Consider the following 22,413-nt stretch of genomic DNA (forward strand, 5'->3'; position numbering starts at 1 on the left):
AAATTATGTCTTCATGATGTTCCCTATTCTATTTCTCCTGCTGAGTACTGGGGCTTGGTTTCCTGGAGGGGATTACCTCAGACTAGGAGTCCTTTTATAAGCATTTCTAATGCAGGGTCCTGCTTTGTGGCTCTTTTGACTTCCATATCCGCTTGGCGGTTCCCTTCTATTTCCCTTTCCTTTCCTTTCTGATGACCCTGGCAGTGTGAGACTGCCACCTCTTTAGGTGTCTGTACAGTCAATAATAATTTCCTAATGGCTTCCTGATGTTTGATAGGTGTTCCCTCGGAAGTTAGGAATTCCCTTTCTTTCCATATTGCTGCATGGACATGGAGGACTAGGTAAGCGTACTTAGAGTCTGTATATATATTTACCTTTTTTTCTTCTCCTAATTCTATGCCCAAGTGAGGGCTATTCGTTCTGCCAGCTGAGCACTAGTTCCTGAAGTGAGGGGATTACTTTCAAGTGTTCCATTTTCACTGACCACTACATACCCTGCTTTTCGAAGTCCTTTTTCTACAAAGGAACTTCCCTCAGTATACAAGTTGAGGTTGGGATCAGTCAAGGGAACCTCTAAAAAGTCCTCTCGAGTGGCGTAGGTTTGAACAATTACTTGTTGACAGTTATGTTCTATCTTTTCTTCATTGCCTGGAAGAAATGTGGCTGGTTAAGAGTTGCACAAGTGCCCAGTCACAGCACTGGCCCTTCAAGTAATAGAGCCTGATATTTAAGTAAACAGTTGTCTGACAGCCACAAGTCTCCCTTAGCAGTGAGTATGCCATTCACATCATGAGATGTCCGCACAGTAAGATCTCTTCCCTGTATTATTTTAACTGCTTCAGATACTAAGAGTGCTACTGCTGCCACTACCCATAAACAGTGAGGCCAACCCTTTGCCACTACATCAATTTCCTTACTCAGGTATGCCATGGGTTGCAAGCTCGTCCCTTGGACCTGTGTAAGGACTGCTAGAGCTATTCCTGTTTTCTTTCTGTGACATATAAAGAAAAATCTTGCCCTGTTGGCAAGCTTAACACTAGGGCTTGGGTTAGGGCCTTCTTTAGGGCCTGGAAAGCCACTTCTGCTTCAGGTGTCCATCTTACTAAATGGGTATTGGCTTTCAGAGTTTCCTTAATTAGTGTATATAGTGGTCTGGCTATTTCGCCGTACCTGGGAATCCATATTCGGCAGAAACCTGTTACGCCAAGGAATCCTCTTAGTTGCTTTAGGGTTTTGGGATGAGGATAAGCCAGTATAGGCTGGATATGTTCCTCACTGAGGGCCCTGGTGCCTTTGGATAATTTTGGCCCTAAGTATTTAACCTGCTGTAAGCGGAGCCGAGCCTTTGGTTTGGGAAACCTTGTAGCCACAGGTGGCGAGGAAATTTAAGAGTGCTTGGGTGGCTTGACAGCACAAGGTTTCTTGTGAAATTTAAGAGTGCTTGGTGGCCAAAAGTAAATCATCCATATACCGAAGGACAAGAGTGTCCAGGTATAAGAACTGGCTCAAGTCTTGGGCTAATGCCTGGCCAAATAGATGGGGGCTATCCCTGAACCCTTGAAGGAAAACAGTCCAGGTGAGTTGAGACGTTGGGTTTGAAGGATCTTCAAAGGCAAACAAGAATTGAGAGTCAGGATGTACAGGGATGCAGAAAAAGGCATCTGTAAGGTCCAGGACTGTAAACCACTCTGCTTCCTCCAGTATTTAGGAAAGTAGAGTATAAGGGTTAGGTACAGCTGGGTATAGAGGGACAATGGCCTCATTGATAATCCTGAGATCTTGCACTAATCTCCAGTGTCCGTTGGGTTTCTGTACTCCTAAAATTGCAGTATTGCATGGTTTTACTAGGCTTTGGGCTTTTAGGTCCTTAACAATCCTTTGGAGTCCTGGTTGGGCCTCGGGTCTGAGGGGGTACAGCCTTTGGTAGGGAAAGGAGGTGGAATCCTTAAGTTTAACTTGAACAGGACGAGCAATTTTTGCTCGTCCATATTGTCCTTCTGTTGCCCAGACTTCAGGATTAATTCCTTCCTCAAGCAGGGGACAACAAATGGGTGGTCCTTCTCCTCTGTTCAGGTGTATAATGGCTCCTGCTTTTGCTAGAATGTCTCTCCCTAACAAAGGAGTGGGGCTTTCAGGCATAATTAGAAAAGCACGTGAAAAGAGTCAAGTTCCCCAGTCACAACTTAATGACTGGGAGACGTATCTAGTGACTGGCTGTCCTAACACCCCTCGGATAGTGACAGATCTGGAGGACGGTTGTCTGGGACAGGAGAGTAAGACTGAAAAGGCTGCACCAGTGTCCAGGAGACAGTTAACCTCCTGGACCTCAATGGTCAAGCATACCCGGGGCTCTGTGAGGGTGATGGCATGGGCTGGCACTTGCCCCGGACACGCTCACTTCTGCTGCTGGATCATCTGGTTAGTGGCTTCTGACTCAGAGGACCTTCGTCCCCTGGGGCAGTGGGCCTTCCAGTGATTCCCTTGACATAAGGGGCATGGACGAGGGGGCAGCTTCTAGAAGTCCAAGTACTTCTACTTGGACAATCTTTTCTAAAGTATCCTTGTAGACCACACTGGAAGCAAGCCCTATTAGGCTTTCGATTTTGCCCAACTTTTCCCTTTTCCAGAGTCTCTGAAGTCCGCTTACCTGAGGGCCATGACTAAAGCAGTGGCCTTTTTTTAATCCCGTTTGTCCCATTCTGCCTGCTCTTCCTGATCTCTATTATAAAAAACTGAGGTTGCCAAGTTCAATAGGGTTTCTAAATTTTGCTCTGGGCCTAAGGCAGACTTTTGAAGTTTTTTCCTAATGTCTGAGTGATAAACTTATCCTTTAAGATTAGTTGGCCTTCAATAGAGTCAGGTGACAGGGAGGTATGCTTCCTTAGTGCTTCCTTTAGTCTCTCCAGAAAGGCAGTAGGATTTTCTTCCTTTCCCTGTGTTATAGTGGACATCATTGAATAATTCGTAGGCTTCTTCCTAGTTTTCCTTAGTCCTTCTAGCACACAAGTTAGCAAATATCTGTGGCACCAATCTCCATGTTCTGATTCTGTGTCCCAGTGAGGGTCTACACTGGGAACTGCCTGCTGGCTTGTGGGGAATCATTCTCTTTCCTCTGTTGTCATCCTATCATTGACCTGACTCAGACACCAGAGATCACCAAACTCTCGGACTGCAATGATGGCAGCATTTCTCTCATTTGGGGTTAGTGTCTGATTTAGCAGTAACATTACATCTTTCTATGTCAGATCAAAGGATTTTCCTAACCCTTGTAAAACATCAATATAGCCATCAGGGTTAACTGAGAATTTACCTAGGTCTATCTTAATTTGCTTTAAGTCTGAGAGAGAAAACAGTAAATACACTCTGACTGGGCCGAATTCTCCTCCCACTGCTTGGAAGGGGCATAATCGGGGAATATTGGCACTCTCTGGTTCATTGTTTACCCCTTTGTCTATCTCCTCTTGGACTGAATGGGTTGAAGGGGGGTCCTTATTAGTTGGGGAAGGAGTCAGGGGGACGCAGGGGTTGGGAGGTAGACTCTGAGGGCTTCCTGTAGGACATAAATCACACTTTTTACATAATTGCAAGTTGTCTCTTAATGAAAAGAAAGTTTGTACATATGGCACTTCACTCCATTTGCCTTCTTTTCTGCAAAAGAGATACAACTGTAAGATGGTGTTATAATTTATACTTCCCTCAGGAGGCCAGCTTTCTCCCCTTTGAAGAGGATATCGTGGCCAGGCGGTACTGCAGAAGAATATAAGTCATTTCTTAGCGTCTGAGGGTCAAATTGGTCCCAATTCTCCAGAATACATCTTAGGGGCGTTTTGCCTTGGGGAGAACATTTCCCATCTGAAAAAAGAACATAGGGATGCCAGCACCCCTAGTTATTTTCCAATGAGCATTAGTCCTAGAGCATCCTCTGTTGTCCTAACACTTGTTCCTTTCCAGGGCACGTAACCACCTACGGACTTCTGCTTATCAGATTAGTTATGCTCACCGATATAGCAGTCCTGCACCTGTTTTCCCGCCTCTCTTGGCCATAGAAAAAGGGGTCCGGGCTGCTGGATTCTAGTGGTCCTTTACCAGCGTGCCCAACATTGCCTTTGCACTCAGGGGTGAGTTCCTTTCCAGGGTGCATAACCACCCATGGGCCTCTGCTTATCAGATTAGTTACGCTCACCAATGTAGCAGTCCTGCACCTGTTTTCCCACCTTTCTTGACCACAAAGAAAGAGGTCCGGGCTGCTGGATTCTAGTCGTCCTTTACCAGCATGCCCAATATTGCCTGTGCGCTCAGGGGTGAGCCCTAGAGCTGGACTGGGTTCCTGAGCATTTCATAACAACCCACTACCCCATCAAGATGCATTCCTATAAACAACAGTTCTTTTGCAAATTCATTTCAGAGAGTGTGTAGCTAACCTTTTGAGTTGGGATTGAGATAGTCTTTTGATTCTGTGAGTACTTTAAGGCTTGGCTGAGTGTAAACAGCTCGCATATTTGAGGAGACCAATTATTAGGCAATTTTTTTTAACACTACTTCCACAAAAGTCTCCGTATCAATTACTGAATACCCATTGGGTTTTTTTCTCAATCACCTGGGAGGAACCATCTGTCATCCTGTCCTGAAGGGAGTTCCTCCTAGGTCTGGTCAGACTTTCGTATGGTAATTAAGATTTAAATCCCCTGTTAGGATTTGGGTTGGGTTAAGGATTTTTTGATAGGAAAAATCCTGGTTGTCCGGTTGTCCGGTTGCCCGTGGCCTCAGTGTTCTCAGGCTATGCCCTTGTTTACACTAACAACAAGGTAATATCAGAGTGTTATACGGTCACGGAGAAGACCTTCAATAACTAATTATAGGTTTTTAATTAACCTGACTTTTAAAGGAATAGGGCACACTTTTTACTATTTCTATCTTTTTCTTTCCTTTTTTCCTTGACTCCCTCTTTGTTTCTCTCTCCATCTCTCTCTCTCTCTCCGTGTCTCCCTCTCTCCCTCAGTCTCTCCTTTTCCCTCCGTCTCTCTCTCCCTCCATCTCTCTCTCTCCCTCTGTCTTTCTCTCTCAACCATTAGAAACTTGGGGTCCTACATAACTGCCCATGTTGACAGCTGTATACGTAAATCGAGAGGGACACCAGGGATAAGACTCCCTGGGTTTATAGCCTAGATGCCTAAGAATGCGGTCTTGAGCTTCCTTATATCCCTTTTGAGGTACAACTTGCTAGAGGAAATGAAAGTCTGAACCATTAGTACCTAGGAGGCAGGGATCAGAGGAAGTAGATTCAGAGGTAAGGAGAATCTGGGGGCTATGCTTTCAAGAAAATCGTGGTCAGGACCCAGGAGGTATGGGTCAAAAGGGAAGGTAGGGCACATGGATGGGTGACTGTTCAGTAGAGACTTCTGGCAGTGCCATGATCTCAAGTGGCTACTGCCAGGACTTCGGGACAACAGCTTTCTGCCTAGTCAGCCCTCAGCTTCCCCAAGAAAATTGAAAGTGGAAGCTGGCTCCAGGCAGACCAACGTCCTCCAATATTACTCATCGCTTTGGAGGTCCCTTCGTGGTCACCAAAATGTTACCGGGCGTCCTTGCTCCCAGAGCTCCCAAGATGGTGGCAGGCCACTTTCAAGATGGCGGTGGGCCACTTCAAGATGGCAGCAAGCCTTGTGTTCTCTCACCTGGGGTTCTTGGCCTCACAGATTCCAAGGAATGGAATCTTGGGCCATGCGGTGAGTGTTATAGGTCTATTAGAAGCCGTGGGTCACAGAAGAGAACCATGGAACCCAGTGACTAGTGTTCAGCTTGATTAGGATGAACCCAGGCACTTAGCCATGCAGGAACAATGGCAAGCCTTTAGCCCAATCGGGAGTGGGCGCTGGATGAGGAGCACAGCAGACACCCTGCTGGATCTGGAGGGTTAGAAGTCAGAGGCAGGTCTGCAATGGCAACAAACAGCAGTGGTGGACGGCAAGTGAAAGCTCAGCTCGAGCCATAACAAAACACGGACCAGAAGAGTTCAGTTGCAAGATTTAATAGAGTGAAATGGAGTGAAAACATTCCCCTATATAACAGGAGGTTGCCGTTGCCGGCTCAAATGCCTGGGTTTATAACCTGATCCTTGTCCCTCCTGCTGTGCTCTCAGGCAATAGATGATTGGCTATTTCTTTACCTCCTGTGTTTGCCTAATTAGCATTTTAGTGAGCTCTCTGATTGGTCAGGTGTGGGTTAAGTTGCAAGCTCGTGTTTAAAGGTGGATGTGGTCACCTTCCCAGCTAGGCTTAGGGATTCTTAGTTGGCCTAGGAAATTCCAGCTAGTCCTGTCTCTCAGTGGGTTCCTGTAATCCCAGCTACTTGGGAGGCTGAGGCAGGAGAATTACTTGAACCCCGGGGTCAGAGGTTGCAGTGAGCTGAGATAGTGACATTGCACTCCAGCCTGGGCAACAAAGAGTGAAGCTCCATTAAAAAAAAACAATAAATTCTTTCTTATTATGAAAGTAAGATATCCTAGCACTTTGGGAGGCCGAGGCGGGCAGATCACGAAGTCAAGAGATTGAGACCATCCTGGCCAACATGGTGAAACCCCGTCTCTACTAAAAATACAAAAATTAGCTTGGCATGGTGGCACATGCCTGTAATTTCAGCTACTCGGGAGGCTGAAGCAAGAGAATCACTTGAACCCAGGAGGGTTCAAGTGAGCCAAGTTGCAGTGAGCCGAGATCACACCACTGCCCTCCAGCTGAGTGACAAGAGCAAAACTCCGACTCAAAAGAAAAAAAGAAAAGAAATGAAGATAGCATAATATTAAATAAACTTTTTATTCTCCTCCTGGGTGAGAAGTCTAAAAAGCTTCAGAAGTTTTATCTGAACACATAAGTGTTTCTAAGTCTAATTTGAAATGATTTTTTTGTTCTTTAGTTGCCCAGGGGTTACCAAGCTTTAAATTTCTGTAATGTGAAGAGGTAATGTTTTATTTTATTTTATTTTATTTTATTTATTTATTTGCTGCAGGAAAAGACTACTGGGAAATTAAAGTCAGCAACACCCAAGGATAATATTATTTATGACAATGTGTTTCAGTTACTTGTAGCAAGCGCAGGTTCCTGCCAGTCTCCTGCCCAGTCTTTTCCATTACTTTAGCCCCAGTAAATGAGATCACAAAAATGAGATCACAAATCTCAATGTACTGGGCCATGCAGACAGACTTTTTCCAAGATAGTGACAGACCTGAGGGGGCCCTTTTGGATTTAGGAGAGGCCCTGGGTTCAGATTTCAGTAGGATGAGAACAAGTAAGACCGAGGTCTCAAGCCACAGGAGTACAGAGTTCAACCACAGGGGTTAACAATTGGGAAGTAGAAACAAAATAGAATGATGACAAATGTCACTGGCTTTCAGATTCAGATTTTCTCTTTATACTGAAGAGTTCACCAAAGCATGAATTCTCCATTCTGCTTCTCCCTGTCTCTGGGAAAAAGTCCACAAACAAAGGTCCTTTATAATATTACTCAACCTTTGTCTATGGCCTCTTTCCCAGACCACCCCATCAACTTAAGAGTTTCAACTTCATCATGCCCAGTGTCCCTCTCCAATCATTGCTTGCTAGTCACCGCCTCTGTACATGTCCACAGTGTAGTCCTCAGGACCTAGTTCAAGTCACCATCTATAGTAAGAGCATAGATTTGCAATGTTTGTACTTACCTTCTTTGAGATTCTGTTCCTTTTCATGTAAAATGAGGAGATAGAAAATTCTTGAGGAGTTAAATATATAGAGAGCTCTTCAATTGTGCCAGGCATATCCTAAAACTTCAGTCATGCTAGGGTTTTATATTTCTTTAAAGCCTTCTCTAACCTTCTCAAGCAGTCTTACTCTCTTCTGTGTAGTTATAGGACATTGTATTTGCCTGTATTATAACCTTTGTATTATACAGCTATAGGTTAATTTATATTAACCTATATTAGAAGCAGAAGCATATTCTGAGACAATATGCTTCTTGTAGAGATCAACACTACATCTCTCATTTATATCCTTGGTTTCTGGATATAGCATATCCTATAGGTATGCTATACTGTATCCGATAGATATACTATACTATAGATATAGTATATTCTACAAATCTATGAAATATTTTTCTTTTTCATCAAACGTCGAATTTCCATGTATTCCACATTCCTCACCTTAGGAATTTAGTACTAACCTGACTATTGACTATGGCAGACATTCTCAAAATTTAGCCTGCATTAGGATGTCCAGGAAGGCTTGTTAAAACACAGATAGCTGAGTCCCACCTGCCCCCAGATTTCATTGCAATAATCTTAAAATGGGACCTGAAAATTTTCATTTATTACCAATTCTTTGGTAATGCTGATGTTGTTGGTTGGGAGGGAGGTGGGGGAATGCATTTTGAAGCACTGAACTAAAGTGTTAAGCTGTTAAATAGTATCTCCTCTCAAGCGTTAGCATTTAACAGGGGTCATGGAGTTTTGACACCTAAGAAAGTTAGTGATTGGAAACTGTACTGTAGTGATCACTCTGCACCTCTCTGAAATGTTACCAAACCAAAATTGGGCAGAGAAATACTGATCATCCCTGGCAAGGTCTATAGGAGCCCCAGAAGCCTGTGCCCTTAATATAGGCCATTCACAGAAATAAGAGAGAACTTTATTCTTCACCTTTCAAAGAAGAATGAACGCCTTTTATCAGAGACTTAAAGAAATCCACACACCACCACCTCAAATGTTCCTCTAGTTGCTTGAGTGGCTCTAGCAGGCCTGGGAAGGTGAGGAAAACAATAAAGGGCAAGGACAGAGTGAACCCTTAAGAGCTACGTACTTTCTTTCTGTTCAAGAGGGAGACCAGATCTGTTTGCAGTTTGCAACTAACAAACCGAAAAATATTCTTGATGTTTTAGTTCTGGAGCCTTGAACATCGACCTTTGCCACTGGGATTAGTTTTACTAGGAAAACAAATCTCTGTGCCTAAAGTTCCAGTTGAAACTTTGTCAGGCAGTCTGAGGACTTTTCTTAGTGAAGTTATGGGATTTACCTCCTTCCTAAAGCATAGTAAGGGAAAGCTGATGATCATACTGGAAGCCTTAGAAATATTTGCCACTGATTTGCTCTGTGCTTCTTGACAATTACTACTGCTCACCCAAGAGATCAAGAATGCTTATTAACATCTACCCAAGCTTCAAATCAGGTCACAATGCCAATTGAGTTGGCTGGTCATCTGATCACTGAAACTAAAATGTTTATGGTATAAACTGTTCATGGTAAACCACTGTTTGAACATCTAGCACAGTTATATTCTTTTTTAGAATTAGTTTAAAACTTATTTTTAAATAATTATTGCTGTTCTCACAATTTTGCCGCAAATGTATAGTAAACTCTGACATTGCTTAGTGAAAGGTACAAATCTAGTAAATTACATAGTCACAGTAAACCTAATATTCTGTATCTGACTCTTTAGATAATGAGCCAAGAGGTTTTAGGGATTTAATTTATAAGTAGAATGGGGCTAATAATGGGCTATATACTGCCTTTCAATGGTATTATAAAGAAAAGAGGAAGGGCAAGAACAAATGGAGGTTACAAAGCAAAGTACAGATGTGGGTGGGAACTGTTTTCTTTTCACTTCAGTGGTTCTTTTAGGCTATATTGACTAATCCTGAAAACTGCTTTTAATACTAAGGCATGACCTAACAAATAATTGCTGGGGATAAAAGTAAATGTCCATTAAAGTAAGTGCCTATGACAGGTGTAAAAGTAAAACTGGTCTGATAACTATTTTCTCCATCTCTGAATGAATTTAATATGGAAATGTACCATCTGAGAGGGATCGAAGAGTTCAGTCCTTCCTTAACTATGCTTTAGGAGACATTTGATATCTCATCATCATTTGAAGTGTCTTTTTACATTCAGCTTGTGGCCCTTACTTCAAAAAAGGAGCATTTTCAGTGCTATAAGCAAAAGTGTTATTGATGGTGGCAAATCTGCGTTAATGTACCAAATTGTTTTCTGTTTAAAGAATTATAGCCCTGAAAATTCCAGTTCTGAAATTAAAAAAAAAAAAAAAAGCTAGTCCTGGAATTAAGAAAACAATAACTCTTACGTCTAATAGTTTTTGAATAATGTATAAGTTTTGTTATATCATGGAATCTATTAGAATATTATTTATTATGTAAATGCCAATGTAGTTAAATTTATGTAAGGCACCCCTTATATAAAATCAGTACAACATGATGAGTTTATAAAACAGGTAACCAAATTATTGAAAATTTATTTACTGCCTATTATAGACCCAGAATTATAAGAAATGTTATGGCTTATAAAACAAATAGCAGTATATACTTATTGCAAAGGAGGTCATTATTAGGGCAGCCTTGCAGAGATGTAAGAACTAGATTTTGTAGTCAGATGTGGGATCCAAGTTTGATTCTACTGTCTGCTAGATTTCATATCCATGAGCCATAGTCTACTCATTTATAAACCAAGGTCCATGATACTTAATAATAAGAGTAACTATGGGGCTTTAAAGGATTTTCCTTAGTGTCTGGAGCTTAGTAGGCTCTTAGCTAGTAACCATCATCAAGCTGGATTAGTCTGGCAAGGGTTTTAGGTAGATTGATATTTGAGCTGGGTCTTAAAGTATATATAGGATTTTGAAAGTAAGGGAGTATACTGGGAGAATATTCTAGGCAAGGAGAACTACAGACACAAAGGTAAGAAGGAGTTGGGTTAGACAGAGTACAAAAAATGTAAACACTAAGTTTGGATAGGTGAGATGTGGTCTGAAAATCCTGGGCCTTGAAAACCAGGCAGAGGACTTTGACCTTGAGACTGTAGACAAAAGGGAACAGTTGTAAACATTTGAAAGACAAAGTAATAAGATAAAATTATTTGCAGAAGATTAGCCTGGTGATAGTAGCCAAGATAGTTTGAGGAGAGAAGAGAATGAATTTGAGAAAGTATTGATGGTATGAAATAATAGGGCCTAAAATTGTTCAGGGCAGTGAAAACTGAAAGGAAGGATTAAAATACATTAGAACTTGCTGGACGCGGCGATCCCTGCGTACCTGTAATCCCACCACGTTGGAAGGCAGAGGCAGCCAGGTTGCTTGAACCCAGGAATTTGAGACCAGCTTTGACAACATGGCAAAGCCCCATCTCTACAAAAAAGTTAGGCACACGGTGGCTCATACCTGTAATCATAGCACTTTGGAAGATCGAGGTGAGAGGATCACTGGAGCCCATGGGTTTGAGACCAGCATGGGCAACATAGCAAGACCTCATCTCTACTAAAAATAAACAATTAGCTGGGCAGGTGATGCACTCCTGTAGTCCCAGCTACTCCGGAGGCTGAGGTGGGAGGATCACCTGAGGCTCATCAGGAGGTCTAGGCTTTGGTGAGTCATGTTTGTGCCACTGCACACTAGCCTAGGCAACAGAGCGAATCTCTCTCTATTGAGAAGGAGAGAAATTGCTGAAAGTTATATTAAAATTTAAGGTTTTGACTGCTAGGACTACAGTAACAATTGCCACCATTGAATAATACATAATGTTCTAACATAGAAAATGCTGAAGTGTTATCTTATTAATCTTCATTACAGCCCTGTGAGGTAACATACCCCAGTTTCTTTTTTTCTTTCTTTTTTTTTTTTTTGGGGGGGGGATGAGGATCTTACTCTATCACCCAGGCTGGAGTGCAGTGGCGCAATCTCAGCTCACTGCAACCTCCACCTCTTAGGTTCAAGCGATCCTCCCACTTCAGCTTCCTGGGTAGCTAGGACTACAGGCACATGCCACCACACCCAGCAACATACCTTGATTTTAAAGAAAAGAAAGCTGAACCTTAGAGAAGTCATGCCACAACATATTTCGTGGGTTATAATAATGTTTTGGGGTAGTGATTTGATTGTATGTCTCTCCCGTTTGAATATTCCAGAAGAACAATTTTCTTACTGCACTCTGCTGTCTTTGGCAGAGGGATGATGAGAATTCTGCAGAGTGAAATATTTATTAAATCTTTAGCTAGATGGATGGATGGTTAGATGCCTCAAGGTTTACATAGCTAATGAAGAGGAATCAGAATTCAAATCTGGATTGTTTTCATACCAAACTGTATATTAACTAACATTACTCTATTTCTGCATCTGCAAGATTACATATAAGATGTGAGGAAAGGAGGGGCATGATCCAAAGGACATAATCACAAGAACGTCTTTATTTATAGCAGCATTCTTTAGGGCTGTGCTTTCCATATGGGAGAGTTACTTATCTTGAAGCCAGTTCTCCATATCCCTTTGGGAGGCCAAGATGCCTATGGTAGCCCATATTTGGCTAAGACCAATAGCAGGACACTGAACAGAAAGATCCAAATGAAAGCTGTGTCATACAGATCGTTTAAACACAGAGCAGCATGTATTTTATAAGCTCTGGTATCCACAGATCATGCTGACAATCTCAGATTTTTGTGGTTTGCTTTTTCTTTTTTCAAACAGTGCTCTGTAAATTTAGGAAAAGGTTAGAATGTGTAGCATGAAACAATGTCTAAATATAAGCAATCAATGTGATTAACTGAATGCCCCAAATATGCACTGTATACGTATTTCTCAGGAAAGGCAGGCAATAAATACATATATTTTGTATATATCATCATTCTCTGAAAAGTTAGACAGTAAGATATACCAGTGTGTGATGTATTACACTGAAAGAATCTTTGCTTGTAGTCAGTAAATATTATTACTTAATCAGACCAGATTATGCTTCTAAAATATCTCCCTTGTCCCAGATCATCTTATTTTGGTGATAAATATTAGAAAAATAGTGGTTTTTTTGTATTTTAATTCACAGACTTGTAAGTGTGGGTCTTCTTGATTGAATACAGCCTAAGGAGGAGGATGTTAATTTGAGGTTCTTTTGAGGGGAATATATCATCCTTAGATGGGATTTAGCTTAATTGTGTACAACTTGAAAAAAAAATCTAGGGTCATTACTTTTTATCTCCCCAAATTCTTAAAGGGAATTGTGTCTCCTGCAAAATATTGCAACCTACTGGCCTGTGATATAGCCACGATTTGTGGAGCTATACAATTCCATGCAGTGGCCAGTCCTATGTACAAAAGAATGCTGGAATGATATATGCCTTTATGGTGTTTGCAGTAGTGGCAGGTATGTTTTGTAAGAGCTCAGAAGAGGTCTGAACAGGGATCTGCAGGGGAATGGAGTGGTCATGACAATATTTGTAACTGAGGTGGATTGCAAAAGAACCAGAGAATATACCTGGTGTAGAAAACACAACAGAGAAAGAAGAAATTGAGTGAAGGCACTATGAAAGTGAAGGCAAGGAGGCTAGACTGAGTGTGGAGTCACTTTACTCTGTGACTTTTGCTTGAATTAATGTAGGTTTAAGCCGTGCATCTTTAACAAGAAACTAACTTCTTTACCGGATTAGGGATTTAAAAGGATCTCTTTGTACCCAGTTGGGAAATGAGAGGTTGTCACATGCACATCCTACTCTATTAGTTCCACTATCTCTATGCTCTTTTCCCTCTGCACAAGAGGAATGAGCACATGTTTGTAAGGTTTACCCTTCAACAGCAAAGAAAAGTTCTTATTCACCCTTCAGTAGGCTCTTCATGAAAGTAGACAAGCTGTTGCATCACCAGAGACCAAGGAAGATACTCACTATTTTGGATCTTGAGCTAGACCTGGAGCTCCTGTAACCCAGTCACTAAGAAAGTATAACACGTGGTGAGCAGCAAAGATTCTACAGTCAGATGGGCTCCGTTTAAAACTCAGTTCAGCCACCTTTAGTTATTGACCTTGGGCAAAGCTCCCCTCTCTCTTTGCTTTAGTTTATTCATCTATAAAACAGGGAACATATCTGTGCCATGAAAGTATTGAGAATTAAATGAGCTAATAGGTATAAAGTCATCAGAACATTACTTGAAACAGGGCAAGCACTCAGATGATAGCAACTATTAAAACCATAAAACATTTATACTCTAGGAAATCCAGCATGTGGTGGGTGTGTGGAGATCATCATGGTAAAGATTATTCAGCAGGAGTAATTCCAACATACAGTAGTTGAATGTGTACAGTGTGCTAGACTTTGGGATAATGGAGACACGGTGTCTGCTTATGAGGCACTACAGTCTATTTTACAGGGTTATTGGCATTAAATTTGCTTTCCTAATATGTTTAGCTTACTGAATTGAATTCCCTTTAACTTACAGGAGGATGTTGACAAGGCAGTGAAGGCTGCAAGACAGGCTTTTCAGATTGGATCTCCATGGCGTACTATGGATGCTTCTGACAGGGGACGACTATTATACAAGTTGGCTGATTTAATCGAAAGAGATCGTCTGCTCCTGGCGGTGAGTGTTATCCAAGCTGGATGGGTAGCTAGAGCTCTCAAAAGCATTCAGTGTTTGAAATGGCAGGTTGTTTTGGTTTTAGTGATCCCTATATGCTCTCTACAAACAAAATGAAAACATTTGTTGTCCCAATGTATAGGCCCCTTAACATTGAACTTATTCTCAAATACTAATCTGCACTTCAATTCTGGATGATGTTAATTTCTGTTCCCATAATAGATTCTACGGCCTAAACTTTGGCAAACCCAGGTTAAACCAAATTTTAAAAATTTCTTTACCTTAAAACTTCTCAGAGGCTTTAATAAGATCACATGAAGTTTGAATCTCCTAGAATGATATATTAGGTTTTTTCAAGTATTTGACCACTGAACTGTTTTGATGGAAAAACTCAAGTTTGTTAAGGGTGCCCAAAATATTTCTCTAAAATAAATCTTATTTCTCATTAGTCTAGCCTACTAAGATGTTTAATAAATGGTTACGTTTTTTTCTTCCTGAAATGTGTCTGTTCACAAGGGTCATAATTAAATGATGTTCTTTTTATAGGTGAAAAAGGCAAAGAATAAAAAAAATCCAATTGTTAATGTGGTTTATCAAAATTATGTTTTTATGAATCCTATTTTTGTTTGTTTATATTTTAGCAGTTAGATGAGTCAGAGGATAATATAGTTGGAGGAGGGTATTTCTTTGTTTTTTTCATCTCATTTGGGCATTATGATGAAGCCAATTAAAATAAACCAATACCAAGATCAGGTTTCAGAGCAAATTTCATCTTTAGAATCTGAAAGTGTTGGTAACAAAGAAGTCTACATTTTTAAAAAATCAACATTAACATGTATGGTTAATAGCAAGTATGGTTAATCAAAGAATCATTTATTACTCAAATATTCAACATAATTTGAAATACGCAAAAATTCAGAATGAGCAACTATGTGCCATAAAACTATAGTAATAAAAATGACCCGTAGGAAGAAAGAAGAAAATGCTAAAACTTGGTTTTTCTCAATTATCTGATTTGCTGACTGCCTGTCAGCATAAGATCCTATGGGGGGAAAAGTACAGGCATCCAAAAGTCACATTTGGTTAAATTTTGACATGGTAGAGAGTGTAGTACAGAAGCAAATAGCTTTAACAGTTCATCACCTGTGCATTTCTGCCTGGTAACCACCCCAGCAGAATATTAGATCTCAAAGAGCTTAAGGTCCTCCTTAAGAGGAGAAGCCAAAGGGGAGATAGGTCATCTTACAATGGTTAGGGCACATGACTAGAAAATGTTGAACTTTACCTGACCATTCAAATGGCAATTATGACAATAATGGCAACACTGGTAGTTTCCTAATTAAAATTCTGATAAAGGAAGTTCATGGTTGAAAAATCCACGAGTCACTTAAGTTTGTGTGAGTAGACTATGTATATCCAGATGGAATGCAAAAATTAAAAATGAATACTGAGGCATCATTAATAGTTACGGACACTAAATTGTCACCCACAGTTGATTACAAAATAACAGAAATCTTGTTGGAATTCTGATATGAGTTAGAAGACTAGGTTTCATTCTCACATGCTATGTATATATCAAATTGTGACCAATTCCTAGAAAGTTGGTTAGCAGGAGAACATTCAAAATGAGACAGAAAGAGCACTAGGGTTTAGAAATCAGAATCTCACTACCCTTTGTGCCCAGATCTTGCTATTTGACCTCAAGGAAGTCATTTTAACTCTTAAAAAGTGGAGGTTAGACAAGATGTCAAGATTTCTTCTATTTCAAAAATTCTCTAGCACATGATTACTCAAAATGTTTACTACATATTTTTAATCTAAAACTTTTATGGAATTTTAGATTTGGTGTTTGACATGTTTTTCAGACAATGGAGTCAATGAATGGTGGAAAACTCTATTCCAATGCATATCTGAATGATTTAGCAGGCTGCATCAAAACATTGCGCTACTGTGCAGGCTGGGCTGACAAGATCCAGGGCCGTACAATACCAATTGGTAAGTATCTTTGAGAAACCACTAATGGTGAGAATAGGAGTGAGGAGTTTACTATAGAGCGGAATAATTTCAAGCTCTCCCTTTTAAAGATGTCAACCAAATTAGGCAAAATTATTTTCCTCTTGACTTTGAGACAACATAGTTTTCGACTTAGACGTTTTATTAAAATTCGTAAAATGTATTTTAAAGTTGTTTCTGCATAATCATGAAGATAACATTATAGATATTTTAGAAAATGTTAAACTAAGAACATTCCTATGGCCATAATAACTGATCTGAGGCATGCCTCTCTAAGGTCCCAAACTTTTTAAAACTGACCTCTGAAATTATTTATTTGGGTTTTATTCTAGTACTGACGTTTATATCCTTTCTGTAATGTAATTATTTAAGCTTCTTTACATGTTCCAGTATAAGTCAGTTATGGTCATATGTGCCTGGTCAAACTCAGTGTAGTTAAACCAGACTAATCAAACAAGCCAGTTCACACTGACTCATTTCAAGTATCTTCAAAGCAAGATGGGACTGTGTTTGCAGCCTGAGTTAAGGGTTTGCGTGTGTGTGTGTGAATCTGTATGTATGTGTTACTTTAGTGGGGTATGCACATAATATAGTAGAAATACTAAACATATTTCATGTGAAACGTGAAACCACACACATTTAGGAAACAGTATGGGTAGAATTTAATTCACACAAACCTATGAGCTTTAGGAATACAATACCCTCCAGGACTGGCCCTGATGTTCACTTCCAATCTAATTGGAGCATCCAGGAGGTCAAACGTGATAGCAGAAAGTTGAGAGGAGAGTAAGACCTCGGGAGTACTAAGAAATGTGGCTACTTTAGAACTGTCTGACTTTACTCTGGGACAAAATGGGAGAAGTCACTTAAAACACAAATAGATCTTTATGAAGAGAGTTCTTGCTGAAGCCAGGAAGCTTCTGTGGGAACTAGAACAGAATTGAATGTCAAGCATAATGTGTCTCTCCGAATGACCACATTAACTTCAGGGCACGTAAATTGGTCAAATTTAGATTGAAAATAAATGTCTTATACTCCTGTCATTTTCTTCATGTATTGAGAGAATTTGCTTTTATTGTTTGGTAGGCAAATAAAATACATTTTAGAATAAGTCAGCGGGAAAGGTTTATTACTTATAGGGAGATTTTCTTTTTAATTCTACTGTTTTTAATTTTACTATTTCTAAAAATTATATTACAACCTTTAAAAAGAATTCTCTTATTGGTAGAACTCTGAGCTACCAGAAACAAACTTGAATGTGGTTCTTCTCTTAGCCAGAGACCTCCTACTTCCTTTCTTGTCCCTTTTTTATAAAACTTTGAGAATAAGGATAATTTTCAAATCAGGCCTCCTAGATGATGAAAGGTAGAATTAATGATCTTTCCGATTTTTTCCAGTTTTGCATCTTTGGTTTCACCTAACTCAATTTTATGGTTCCTATCATTTCAAATTACTATTTTAGGGCTTCACTTACCATTTTGTGAATAATTGGAGATATGGATGGTCTCGATCTCTTGACCTTGTGATCTGCCTGCCTTGGCCTTCTAAAGTGCTGGAATTACAGGCATGAGCCACCACGCCCTGCCAGATAAATGCTTTTAAAATTATTGTCTACATCTTTCTCTCACATCAGCCCCAAACCACCATTTTGTGAATGTCAAATACATTCACTTATATGTGATTATGTGTGTTTTATTTTTCAGATGGAAACTTTTTTACATATACAAGACATGAACCTATTGGTGTATGTGGCCAAATCATTCCTGTAAGTTTTTCTCCTATATAATTCTCAATTTTAAAAAGAAGAGTTCGTATTCAATCTAATGATGAAGCTTTCTCTAACACAGATGGATGCTTATGTATTTGTTAAATGTGGAGTAAATGTAAGAGTTGTTGAACTTGGTCTCCCTGTGACTAAACTTCTTGGATATGAATATAGATAGAAAACCTATCTATATTCTGGCATATCTCTTGAGAAAGTTTTAATGCTACATCATCTACAAATGTTATTGTTGTTTTTTAAAAGTTGTATCATGTACTCTTTATAAGAGCCATGCTTTACATGTATATGACAAGGTGCTCTCCGCTGCACATCTGCAGGATACCATTTTAGTGAAAGGTAGTAGGGCCTACTATTCTCCAATGCACTTTCTCATTGAGACATCTCATCATGGAGAACAGTAACTACCAGAGTGTTCAACTCATGACAGACATTTTTTAATCAAAATGGAAAAAAGAATACCAGAGGCATTTGAAACACTGCATGGAATATATTTTACCTTTAGATAAGAGGCTCGGATACTCCATATTCCTCTTAGAGAAGGTAGCCTTTTTAAGAGAATTGTGAAGATATTTTAAGCCCAACAAACAGGAGACTATCTAAATGATTTTATTTTAACTGACATGCTTTAAAAGGCCAAACAAAAAAATGGTGGCGAAGTCCTTATGTGAAGAAATAGTCATGACTTATCTTTTGCTCCAATGAGACTGAAATATATTCATATCAATGTTTTAGTGGAATTGTTTATTAATTCAAAAATCCCAATAAATTGATAAAAACTATATAATTATGAGCACTGATAATAGCTAATATGTACTACGTGTCTATGCTAGACCAGTTATTGCATTGAGCACCTGGCCCTCTTTCTTGATTAATCCTCAAGACAACCTTCTGAGGCAGAGAGGACTATTATCAGCACTCACAGATTATGAAATCGGATACAGAGAGCACGTAACTTGTGTAAGTTCACATGGCTGGTCAGTGATTGAGCTGAGATTTGAACCCACATACTTGGCCTCTAGACCCTGGACGTCTTTGTCTTTAGCAAGATATTTTTCCTGGAAACAAAAGCTACTGAATAATATTATTGGGTAAATAATTACAACAAATGACCTATGGAGAAGGAGAGTAATCATCCTTTTTAAACATTTTTAGATAACTTACAATGTGCTTCATAATAAGCCAAACCATGCAGTGATTTTTTTTTTTTTTTCCTGGTAGAAAAAGAACTCAACAGCACTTGATTAAATTTTGAGGTTCTCTCCTACTTCCTTCTCATATCTCATATCTGGTTTATTCAGAGCATTTTAGCATTTACTAGTTGCTTTTAGCAATGAAGTATAATATGCCAGATGATTTCACAAAACTACTGCAATTATTACATAACATCTACAGGGGGTGTATAATGTGGAAGTTGGATTAGCAAATATGCATTTTGCAATACAAAGAATCTATTGTTACATATTGCTTTCTAGTGGAATTTCCCGTTGGTTATGCTCATTTGGAAGATAGGGCCTGCACTGAGCTGTGGAAACACAGTGGTTGTCAAACCAGCAGAGCAAACTCCTCTCACTGCTCTCCACGTGGCATCTTTAATAAAAGAGGTAAGTTTCCCTAAATTAAAATAAGCACAAGAACTCAAGAGTCGTAACTTACAATAGGAAGACCTCATTTGGTACTACTATAAAGTACATTATTTACAGATGGCTCCTGTCCAGTCGGGGGAATACATTTAGCATGACTGCTGGCTGCAATTTCTGGCAGTCACCCCGATTTCATCTCTGCCCAAATGCGGACAGAAAGCCAAACGCAAAGGCTTGGTGTCAGTCATCTTGGGATCACATTTTTGCTTCTTTGTCCAACTCTCATGAATATAAATTCATGTTGAAATTAATGTAGCATTCTTTCAAATGTTGAAACATTAAGTTGGTTTGTACCTGCCACTGATGGCCTAGTGTTTTCTGCAAAATTGTGTAAACTAATCTATGTAAGGTTGAAAGGGCCTCTATGCCAATATGCTTGTTTGTAATATTAGGCCACATTATTTCAAAACACTTTTCAATCTACTCATCAGTGGATATGTTTATATTCAGTTTTCTATCATGGTTTCCTCTGCATTTATCTTCCTGTTCAAAAACAGTGAAAGAGCACGTAAAACTTATTTTCATCAACTAACTAGATTATGTTAATATACTTGCAAACAATTCATTGTCCTTTTTTCTTCATCTTACCAAATCTTAAAAAACAAACGTTAGTCACTAGAAACTTAAAGTTACAAAACTGAACTTATCTTTTAAAAACATACTTATTCAAATTAAAAACAGGGAAAAGAGATGTCAGAATGAAACATTTTAATGCAAATAACAGGAAATTGTAATGTGCCAACTCAGTTCCCATGCCTTCTACCTGAATTCTTTAATGAAGATTGAAATCAACTTGTGATGTTGAATCATGAATGGGATGACAGTACTTACTTAACAATTTACTGACTAAGTAATCCCAGTGGGAATTTGCAACTCAGCAGTCATGCCCTCAACAATCAACAACAGCTAGGAACTAAAAAATGTGAGATCCCTTCAGCTTCTTATTTTTGCTGATGGGAATAATAAACATGTTACTTTCTTTCTACATAAGTAACTTACCAAACACTTTTTTACATACAATCTTTTTGAGTTAGCATTATGAAATTTGAAACAGCCATCACTGGGGCAGTGATTTCATAGAGTATGGACTTACCCTGACAAGCAATTGTCCCTCAATAATGTAATGCTTGAAGTTATTTTTTATGTGTGCTTAGAAATGACATAATAAGACTAAAGAATAGAACCAGTTGAATGAATTTTTTTTTCTAGAGCATCTCATAAGGTTGGCATTAAGAGACAATCTCAATCCCCTACTCTCCTCTTTTTTAAATTAAATTCTTATATTGTAACTTTTAAACTTTTTACCTTTTAGGCAGGGTTTCCTCCTGGAGTAGTGAATATTGTTCCTGGTTATGGGCCTACAGCAGGGGCAGCTATTTCTTCCCACATGGATATAGACAAAGTAGCCTTCACAGGATCGACAGAGGTAATATTATTTACTCAGGGCAAAAGTTAAGAATGTTTTTATTGCCAGCTATGAAGTATGCTTTATGTAACTATTTTTGAGCCAACAATTTTAAAACAAAAACTCTTTTTAATGACTTGTTATTTATTTTAGCCTTCAAATATATGCATAGAATATAAGCAGATGTAGTCTGAATGACATGATACACCTATTTAAAATCAGAATGAGAGTAAACTGTTTTTAGTATGTTCATTACTTTCTCTGATGAGAAATATGGCTGCTGAGAACTTGTCATATTATTAGGAAGATTTATAATAGAAAATTAGGCCATAGTGATTTGTATGAATGAATACGATTTTATCCTGTAGATTATGAAAATTAAATAGTACAGCCTCACCCTTTGCACCTCATTTGGAGGTGTCTTTCTCCTGGACATTCTGAAAGAGAGCCAGAAACTCAGCTTCCCTCAGTGGTACTTTAGCCTAGACTAACTTTTCTGCCTCTCCGGCTTGAACTTGACCATCCTAAAGGTGAAAGAAAAAGACCCCAACCACAAAGGAGAAGTGGCGGGCAGGAGGGAGGGCAGACTAGAAGGTGAAGTTTGGGGAAATAGATCCCCATTTATTCATGATGTTCTATCCTAAGCAAAAGAAAGCAGTGGAAGCATACTGTACCATGAAAAAAAAATTCTTGAGTCATTCTACTAGATTATGTGACTTTGTTAGATGCTCAATGCAAAAAATAATGTAAGCTGTTCATTGGTACACAGTATAGACAGTGAAGAGTGAACTTCACTCCATCTTAGAAAGCTGCTGACAACAAGAGATAAGGCAGGGTGTGATAAGGTACTAACGTATGTACAAAGTGCTGTAAAAAGGTTCACAGGAAGGAGTAATGATGTCCAAATGGGTACTAGAACTAGCTCTGGGTTTTGAGGAACTGTTACTTTTTTAACTTCCTGGAAGTTGAGAAGCAAAAAAGACATTCCAGATAGTGTGGTGAGCATAATTTGATTATTTTATAATCTTAATTATTTACTCCAATATAAAGGCAAATTTACATGCAAACAGAAATGGTAGAAAATCAAACTTTATTTTTCTTGATCTTTTTAAAATGAAGTAAATAAATATATATATATGTCTTCTTTGTTTTTCACAGACATAGAGTAGAAAAGGTTCACATTCTGCAAGTCCCTAATTGAGATA

At 39.2% G+C, this 22,413-nt stretch overlaps 1 protein-coding gene across 1 annotated transcript in view; it reads left to right on the plus strand.

Moving 5' to 3' along the window:
- ALDH1A1 (aldehyde dehydrogenase 1 family member A1) overlaps window positions 1-22,413 on the plus strand; it is a 60,149-nt gene that overhangs the window by 15,753 nt on the left and 21,983 nt on the right. Inside the window, exons 3-7 of the mRNA XM_033237095.1 lie at window positions 14,230-14,370; window positions 16,233-16,362; window positions 18,084-18,145; window positions 19,636-19,764; window positions 21,116-21,229. Coding sequence (XP_033092986.1) covers window positions 14,230-14,370; window positions 16,233-16,362; window positions 18,084-18,145; window positions 19,636-19,764; window positions 21,116-21,229 — 576 coding nt within the window. The remainder of the gene's footprint in view (window positions 1-14,229; window positions 14,371-16,232; window positions 16,363-18,083; window positions 18,146-19,635; window positions 19,765-21,115; window positions 21,230-22,413) is intronic.

Source organism: Trachypithecus francoisi, unplaced genomic scaffold (assembly GCF_009764315.1).
Source record: "Trachypithecus francoisi isolate TF-2019V2 unplaced genomic scaffold, Tfra_2.0 Lachesis_group16, whole genome shotgun sequence".
NCBI lineage: Eukaryota > Metazoa > Chordata > Mammalia > Primates > Cercopithecidae > Trachypithecus > Trachypithecus francoisi.